General features: G+C 36.4%; 1 protein-coding gene and 1 long non-coding RNA gene across 2 annotated transcripts in view; one reads left to right on the plus strand and one right to left on the minus strand.

Annotated features, from left to right (window-relative positions):
* PHF20L1 (PHD finger protein 20 like 1) overlaps positions 1 to 9,817 on the minus strand; it is an 86,267-nt gene that overhangs the window by 26,349 nt on the left and 50,101 nt on the right. Inside the window, exons 13-14 of the mRNA XM_014590543.2 lie at positions 2,335 to 2,391; positions 496 to 603 (exon numbers count right to left, since the gene is read on the minus strand). Of these exons, the coding sequence (XP_014446029.1) occupies positions 496 to 603; positions 2,335 to 2,391 (165 nt within the window). The remainder of the gene's footprint in view (positions 1 to 495; positions 604 to 2,334; positions 2,392 to 9,817) is intronic.
* Positions 1 to 9,817, plus strand: part of LOC102478342 (uncharacterized) — a 49,058-nt gene that overhangs the window by 12,308 nt on the left and 26,933 nt on the right. The window lies entirely within an intron of this gene.

Consider the following 9,817-nt stretch of genomic DNA (forward strand, 5'->3'; position numbering starts at 1 on the left):
GGCATCCTCTCTACGGGGCATTGTCATGCTGCTATCTTTTCTCCTCCTTCTGGGGTCTTGGGCATGTATACACATGTACCTGACATGTTTCTCTAGCTGACAGGTCTAGGTTTCAAACTGCACGGTTTGCCACATGGGATTCTGTCGCCTCAACCAGCATGCCACTGGCTGGTCCTATTTTCATTCTTAAAAGATCATTTAAGGTACTCTATAATCTTACATTGAAAACAATTCCTTCAGTGTGCTGAAGGGTGCTTGGTCAAGAGTATGTAGTCTACCATAAGCTAAAAATGAAAGTTTCTAATCAGATGCAACAATTAATTTATAGACCATAGTAAAACAGATTGGTATATTTTCAAAATTACAAGACAAAGGCAAACTATTGGGACTTCTCCAATGTCAACAATGGGCATCTTGTCATACCTTATTTTGATCAAAGAAATGGGGAGAACTGAATATTTCAAAAAATGAAAATAACCATCTTGGCATACTTACCATGCTGCTTAGATTTCTTTTTCTTTTTTTTCTTCTTCTTCTGTTTTGGTTTGTAATGATCTTTGTCTCTCTTCTCTTTTCTTTCCTTATCCTTTTCTTTTCTCTTACCTAAATAATAGAAATCAATACCTAAGCCATCATGACACATATTGAGTTGTTCTTTGTGACTAACCTAAAAACAGCATGTATGTTTGAATTAGCTATTCTACAATAGTCACCTGCCCAGAGTGGATGGATTCAATTAAACTGTTCTTGTTGTGAACCTAGTACAACTGATTAGCTTACTAAACGTAACGGGATCTTCAGTAACAGTGTTAAGAACTTGCAACTCCTGACATCTTAAGGTTAACAATGACAGTAGTGAAAACCTTTATATAAATATTATACTCAATTTCCTGATGTAGCAAGAAGTTAAACTCTATAACTTAAAAAAGACCTGACTGAGGAGACTTAGTATTTTCATTCATAAATAAATGAAAAAATAAATCACTTTAAAAAGCAGGGCTGGCCCTGTAGCCTACGAGCTAAGGGACCTGGATTCACAAAACTCACTGTGGCTCAATTTCTGATCCCAATGGCTTGAAAAACATGCCAGACACAAGTATGTGGGTGCCTAAATCCTGACAAGATGGAGAAATGGAGGAGGAATTTCAGGGTGACCACATCCCATTAGGGTGTTTTTTCCCTCTCCCATCGCCCCCCATTTTTCTCTGGCAAGTGCACATGCCCTCTAGCAATTAAAACAAAAAACTTAATGAATTTTTTCTTTGGAAAAAATTCTCATTAAAAATCAATTAAATTAATCCATAATTTCTTCAGTTTTTCAATGCTTTCTGTGTGGGTACCAAAATGAAGACTAAGTACCTGAAGAAAACATTTTCATTAAACTGGTTTTCTCCTAGAACTTTAAAGCATTCTTTTTCTCACTCATATGCACATTAAAAAAATAATAAACAGATGTTAGAGCAGTATCCTAGAACATTATATTTCAAATTAAACCATCATGTAAATTCTAGTTAAGACTGTTCCAACCTAGAATGATTTAACCTACAATTTACAAACCATATTTAACCAACATTTAGAGACCTAAGCTCCAGTTAACTCATCTCTAGAATATTTAAGATTATCCTCATTTCATAACTTTTAGTTATTACAGTGCAGAGACATAAAAGATGGAAACATCTCAACTTTTTTATAAGGTACAATGAAAAATTACCACAATATTTTTGAGAACAATAACTATATTAATTAATGAACTATCCACCCTCTAAGACTCAGGTATTAAAATGCATACTTATTGGGACCAGCAGTTAGCGTAATGGCTATGTTGCTGGACTCCCATGTAGTCGACCATGGTTTCAGTCCCGAACCCGGCGGCTTAAACTCAAGCCGGGCATGTGTGCGTATGTGCCCAAGATCCCAAGAGGAGAATGGAGGAGAAGGGATTATGGCGTGGCCATAATCCTGGGGGGTGATTTCTCGCTTTCTGTCTCTCTGTCTCTCACTATCTTTCTGGTGAGCACATGCGTCCTATAGCAAAAACCTCTCCAAAAAAAAAAGAAAAGGATGCTTATTTTTAAATAGTCATTTCAACCAGAGATGTTCAGAAACAGAAAAATTCTCAGAGAAAGCCAGAGGCTCATTTGACAAAAACACACAGAAAACGGCAAGTTGTAAATGTAAGAAATCATCTCTCGAGCTGACCAGCGCTAGTTAGTGCTGCAAGAGATGATCATGTACACCTCAAGAAACAGACACAAGCCAAACGAAGGGACAGACATGTCCTTCCTCTCTGTCAAGTTTATACTCTTTTGCTTAAAGATTACTTTTTGTTCATACCAAATGCTGTAGAGCTTTTTTCTTCCAATTTCACTTTTTTTTCTGTCTTCGATACCCCTGTGGGTTAGGGGAAAAATACATAAGTTTAGTCAGAAGGAGTTAAAAGTACAGGATGATTTTTTTTTTAAGAATTATTTATTTATTTCTGTTTGTTGTTGTTGTTATTTAATTTGACCAGAGATAGACAGAGGAAAAGAGAAAGGAAAATGAGAGAGCAAGTTGCCAGATCCAGGACTCAAACTGCACTCAGTCATGTGGGAATCCAGTGCCCTTAACCACCACGCCACCTGCCGGTCCTAAGATGATGTTTTAAATTAGAATTGCTCACAAAACTGTAACACACTTTCCCCCCTGCAGGTCTACATTATTTTAGTGCCTGAATCAGTAACAAAAAAAGTGGGGTTTCTTGCTTTAAAAAACTGACAAATTAAGGATGATTTTCATTCCTTCAGAGTACCTAGGTTCAAATCCTGGTTCCTCTATTTACTAGCTATATGGCTTTGAGTATGTCATTTAATGCCCACATTCAGTTTCTGTATCTGTCAAACAGAAATGAAAGTATTTACTTTGTGTTGTTATAAGGACTATAAGAGACAATACATACACTGCTTAGACCAGTGCCAGGCAAGTAAGTACATTTTTTTCATTTTCTTTTTTGGGATAGGGTAATAATTCGCCACTATGCCATTTCTAGAAACAGCACAAATTAAATGAGTCAAACCATTTAAAAAAAAAAAAAGTTAAGATCACTCTAATACTGGGCCAGCAGACAAAATTTACTTTAGCAGCAGGGCTCTGGACAATCCAGAAGATGTTGAGATCCATCTGGATATTTGGTCCATGTATATTTCTACTTCTGTGATAGTTACAACATGAACGCTATTGAGAACATCTAAATGCTATATTAAACTGCACTTTAACATATACTGGTTTTCAACAATTACATGCAATTTTTAAACTAATATTTAACCTCTTGTTGCCAAAAGCAAATGTGTACCTTTGAATTCTATCATGAAAGTTTTGTTAGCTAACAGTAACAGCCAAAATAGAACTATTCTACAAATCATATTTCATCTACATGTAAGAAACAAATGCGTATATACCCATAAAATATTTGGTCTTAATGACACTTAGAATTATTATCTAATTGTCCAAAATACATTTTTAAACCAATATTGTACCTCAATAACTGTGTAACTGACACAGATGCATTTACCCAAACTTCCAACTAATATTCAACCATTCCCAGTTCTACCATCTTATCTGCGGCTAGGCTTAATCTAAGAAAAGCTTTATGTTGTATTTAAAATAAAATTTTAGTCCATTATAGCATGCTTTAAGATCACTGTTTACTAGTTATTTGATTTTTTAAAAAAAATCTAACTAACTGGGGACCAGCAGTTGGCATAATGGCTATGTCGCTGGACTCTCGTGTAGTCGACTGCAGTTTGAGTCCCAGACCCAGTGGCTTAAACTCGCACCAGGTGCATGTGCATGCGTGCCCAAGATCCCAAGAGGAGAATGGAGGAGAAGGTATCATGGCATGGCCATACCCCTGGGAGGTGATGTCTCGCTTTCTGTCTCTCTGCTTTTCTCTGTCTTTCTTTTAGTTTTCTTTTTTTTATTAATTTATTTATTTTTCATTTCGTTTTCTTTTATACATTCAATCACATTATTATTTGTCTTACAAAATGGATATTTCAATAGGTGAACATTTCTCCCTAATACAGTTGATAAAACTACAAAATATCTTCAACAGATAATACCACATTTCTTTGTGACATTAATACTTTGCCTCCCTATTTTTCTTTTAAATGTCCTTCCTCAGACCCTCCTCTTGCACACATATTATATTTCTGACGAGTGCATGCACCCTATAGCAAAAACCCTCTCAAAAAAAAATCTAACAGCATGAAAAAAGGTAATTTATTCAGCTTACATAAAATATTTTATATATTTTAAACTTACCATGACAACTCAAATGCCACTAAGGCTTAATAAGTAAACTTCAAATTAAGTAAGAATATTGATAAATCTCCATTCGTTATGACCAAAAAAAATTAAGATATCTGAGCAAAGAAAAATATAATTAGATTTCCTTATTATCAAGACTATTGAACAAATATATCACTTCCTTCCACTTCCTAGTAATTATACTATGAAACTCTTCAAATTGAATGCAATACTCTTGAAAATGATAATGTATTTATGGGGCAGGCAGGTGGCGTGGTGGTTAAGGTGCTGGACTCCCTCCCACATGGCCAATCACAGTTCAAGTCCTGGATCTGAGGTTTGCTTTCTCACTCTCTCTCTTTCTGGTCAAATTAAATATAAGTAAATAAATGAAAAAATAAATTAATTAAAATTTAAAAAAAGGAAAATGATAGTATATTTATAATCTAAACAGTGAGAAATGTGCTTTCTTACTCATCAGTGGCAGTACGGATCCGTTCAGAAGCAGCACTTGACAATGGCTATTGCTTCTGAGGTTCCTACTACAATCTGGAGCACTGCATTTCCAAGGCAGAAGATGGAACAATGATGCTTGGAATCTGCAAGGGAGTTGGTGGCCTAGTGGGTTACCTCTACTGCCTGCCACGTGCGCCACCCTCAGGGACTTAGAGGACGAATGAATGAAATGCTTATGAACTTCTGCACCAGTGCTCCAGAACACAGAAGTCAGCACAGGACAACAGATATGGTCATTCCCAGAGAGCTTACAGGACGGCCAATTTTAGATTCAGTTTTCACATGCCCTAGTGGTTTTCAAACCTTTAGATTTTATTAGTGGCAAAATTTCAAAGGTAAAACTGGGGACCTTGTCTAACAAAGGGTAATCAACATTTTACATAAGTGAGAATATTAAAACCAAAGTTCATATATGCAATAATGGCAGGATTTTATAAATACCAGCAGAAAAACAGATGTATTCCAGAATTCAACAAAACAATAATTTTAATTTTGCAAGAAGTTCATCATATTATTCTTATTTCACTACACACTAGAATTTGAAAACGAAAGTAGTAAAATATTATCTTTAGAGAACAATAATTTTTTTCAACTAAATTTTATCAACTGAATATTTTCTACAGATAAAATACAACATGGCAGTCCTATGCATAATGCAAACAAACAAACGAAAAGAAACCCAAAAATCAAATGGAGTTACTTTAACTGAAATAAGAGTGAGAGATCTCTGAACATGATTTAAAAATCAGTAACGTACAGTGACTTCACAAGCCCCTAGTGGTATCCTAAATATCTGAGAGTCTTCTAGTTAAAATAAAAGGCAATCCTTGAGGCTCTGCATGGAAACCCCAGGCTTGTGGAAGCCATGACCATTTGGTGTGGGGGTGGAGGTAGATTAGAGAGTCTGGTTGTAGTTTTGTTTTGAACAATTCTGGAAAATAAGTGGAAAGACAATTTAAAACAAGAAGGCTTTTTAATAGTAAATGTAAAGCTGATAAAAGATGTTAAAATAAAAATGAAGGCCATTTTAAAACCAGCCACGGTTAGGGGGCCAAGTGGTGGCAGTGGGACCACTAGGGATTCACTAGGGAAAGGACCTGGGGTCCTGTCCCAGAAACAACCTGGGCATGCCTGGTTCATGTAGGAAGGGCTGGCTGAGACTGGGGATGCATCACAGCATGGAGACCCTGTTGGGTCTCTTTCCTACTCTGCCTTTTTCAAAGATGCAACAAGTAAATAAACTTAAAAATAATAGCCACAGTCAGGTTACGGAAGAGTTTATGACATGCTTTTTATTGCCACATTAACTCAGACAATCCCATGACTACCTCTGTGTTTCAAGGTGAGAAAAACTATTACACGAATCAATCAAAAATAAAATTTGTGAACTCTCTCCAAAGGAGTCACTAAGAAGAATCCCAATATTTTAACTATGATGGTAAATTTAAAATATGTATTTATTTACCTATAGGCTACATTTCATTAAAAAACTTATCCCAACTAGTTGGGAGACTAGGGCAGGAGAACTGCAATATAGCAAGAACCTATATAAATATATATATAAATAAATAAAAATTTAGAAAACACAATTTTTTAAAAAATCTGATCCACTCTATATTCCCAGATACTAACAGAGCTTGGTTTCTCTGAGACTGCATCCCTATCTAAAATTGGCTGGCTCTGTTAAAACATTCTGATAATATAATGAAAACAAAGGCATCAATCTTTTGAGATGTACCAATTTCCCCTTTTGGTAATGTGCTATCAATAGTAGTCCTAACCAGGATTAGTCATATCAGTATCCATCCCACAGAATATTGCAGATAGATGAGTGCAAGTTCATTATCTTTACTGAAAAAAAAAAATTAAAAGCAAATTTTAACCTGTTAAGAACAGGTATATATGATAATAGGACCATTTCTATAATCTCATCAATCCTGTAGCATTACTGCCAAACTCAGCAGTATGCACATACTTTGCACACAAAGATACAAAGACTTAAGGTTGTCAAACTAGTTCACGGTTAACAGCTAATATGCTCATAATTCTACACTCTCCAATGGTTGACAAATTTAACCCAGAAAACGCCTTTGAAACATGTTTGGGCAAATCACGCTTTCTATAGAAGTTTCAAAATTGGAACAGCAACAAATTTACTTTTATACTGAAGATTGACAGCAACCAACAAATGCATATATAAAAATAGAATATTAAAAAGAGGTGGATCCCAAATGGACAACTGTGATTCAAATCCCAGTTCTAATAACTTGAAAAACACACTTGGCACATGTGCATACATGTCTAAACTCCTGAAAGGAAAGGAAAATGGAGAAGGGATTATGGCATAATCATGTCCAACTAGGGGGTGCTTTCTCCCTTTTCCTCTTTCTAGCTGACTCGCTCTGGCAAGTGTAAGCATTGCCCTCTGGCCAGATAAATAAATAAATAAATAAATAAATAAACTAGCTTAAAATAGAATAAAAACGGCAAAACCAGAGGAACTTATCACTTGGACTTTAAATGTAAGATCCGTTGGGGAGCAGACAGAATCCAACAAATACTGCAAAACAGCATCTAGAAGGTGGCTAACAGGAAGATCAAGAGAGAGATGCACGCAGACCACTTAAAAGTTTCATCACACATGAAACAGGCTCACAGGGTTTTAATTGAAAGGTGTCCAATTAAATTCCAGTTAAATTCCTTACTTGTCTCAAAAAATTAAAAATTAAAAAAGGTCACAGAAACAAATTAGTTTTACCCCCCATCCGAATACTGTGTTCAACCCTCTAATAAACCAGCTTTTAGCTCAAAGTTGAAACCGTGCATTTCCTTAAGGTAAGCAATTAATTACCAGTCACTGTGTTATTATTAAGTTCACCCCACCCAGATGATCTTCACTCTTCCACATATAAGCCAATTCACCATATTATAAATCTAAACTCCTTTCTACCTTTTGCTTTCCCAGAAAACTGCCTTACTATTTTTCCTCTTAAATAATTATGGCTAATATTTAGAAAAGAGATGAGTATCAGTGTGTCTTTCCTTGCCTCAGTACATTTAATTTAATCATTATGAGAAACATCAAAACCATGTCCCCCAAGGGGGTCAGCCACATCTCCATAAATATGCTGGAAATTCGGTGGGCGGGAACTGGTAATGGTTAGAAGCAAAATCACTATTATGACATCTTACAACATATAACTTAGCTAACCTAACAGTTTTAGCTCTTATATAGTCACTTATGATAATCTACATTTCAATCTTGCTACTATTATTAGAATATATATTTTTAAGGAAAATATAAATATTTCATATGCATATCTAAAAATAATTTTCCTAATGAATCTCTATCATAACTTTTACGTATTTTTCATACATTCAATATAGTAACAAATTCCAGATTGACAACTGCCTAAGACCTTCATCAGGAAAAATATTTCAAAAGGTCAATGATAATGAAGAAATCTTTTAAGAAAAGGGGGAAAAGAATTAATTACCCTGCAGGAATACTGGGCTTAGAAAAAAGTTAAGATAGTGGATCAGATATGGGAAACCAAAGGAGATATTTCCAAACCTTCAAATCTTTAGATCTGGGCATTATTTTTTGAATTTTTTCAAACAAGGTAAAGAAACGGGCTGAGGGTGGTGCAGTGGTAATGCAGCTGGACCCACACAGGGAAGTTCTTCGGTTCGCATCTCAGGACCTCCCTGAGCATGCTGGGTGTGTCCCTGATCTGGGCTGCCTGAGCCTGGGAGTGGACTGCAGTGGAAAGACCCTGTGGGGATATTTGTGTGTGTGTGTCTCTCTCTCTCTCAAGAAAGAAATTTAAAAATAAAAGGAAACACTATCATGTGCAAAAGACTTCAACATTTATAGACAAAATAAAACTACAGAAAAATGCTATGTAACATTAGTAACATTTTTCACTTTGAAAGAAGAAACAAGATTTGAAAGCAGTAAACCAAAAAAAAAAGTATATATTTTTTTAAATTACGTCAGTCATTTTATTTCAAAATGTACCATCACTAAAAAGCAGGAAACGCTTTCAACCAAGGACGGGACCAGCAGTTAGCACAATGGCTGTGTTGCTGGACTCCCATGTAGTCGACCGCAGTTCACATCCCAGACCCAGTGGCTTAAAATTCATGCAGGACACATGTGTGTGCGTGCCCAAGATCCTGAGAGAAGAAAGGAGGAGAAGGGATTGTGGTGTGGCCATCCCCCCTGGGGAGTGATTTCTCACTTTCTGTCTCTGTTTGTCTGGAAAGCGCACGCGCCCTATAGCTGAAAAAAAAAAAAAAAAAAAAAAAAAAACCTCTCAAAAAAAAAAGAGATTTCAGGAAGGACATTGTTAGATAAAATTGTCACCAATGCCCTTGGTTGCAAAAAAGACACTGCTTTGTGATTTTCTCCATTACAGAATGGATTCGACTCAGGCCTACTTTACCCATCTAATTTCAAAATAAGTAACTTAGCAGAAAAGTTTCAGAATTTGCCTTTTTAAAATATATGAGTCCTTTTTAAAAAAGAATTTAACTTATTTCTTCCACGAGAGACGCATACACACACACGAAGAGAAGAGAAAAAGATAGACCCGGAGAGACTGGCACCACAATAGGGTCTCTGTGCTGCAATCCACCCCCACTGTCAGCTGGCCTGGGTCACAGGGAAGTGCACGTGCACCTAGCATGCTCAGGGAAGTTCCCAAACATGAATCCAGAATCTTTCCCTTGTGGGAACAGTTATACCACCCACCCCTGTGCCACTGCCTGGCCCCACACACTAGTCTTTTTATTATTTTTTTTAAGAGAGATTTTTTGCCATAGGACCTGTGCACTCGCTGGAAAGACAGAGACAGAAAGCAAGAAATCAACTTCTAGAGGGGATGACCATCCCGCAATCATTTTCCTCCATTCTCCTCTTGGGATTTTGGGCGCGCGCGCGCACACACACACACACACACACACACACACACACACACACACACCCAGCATTCATTTTACGCCAACAGAT

Source organism: Tupaia chinensis, unplaced genomic scaffold (genome assembly GCF_000334495.1).
Source record: "Tupaia chinensis unplaced genomic scaffold, TupChi_1.0 Scaffold000459_1, whole genome shotgun sequence".
In the NCBI taxonomy this organism is placed as follows: Eukaryota; Metazoa; Chordata; class Mammalia; order Scandentia; family Tupaiidae; genus Tupaia; species Tupaia belangeri.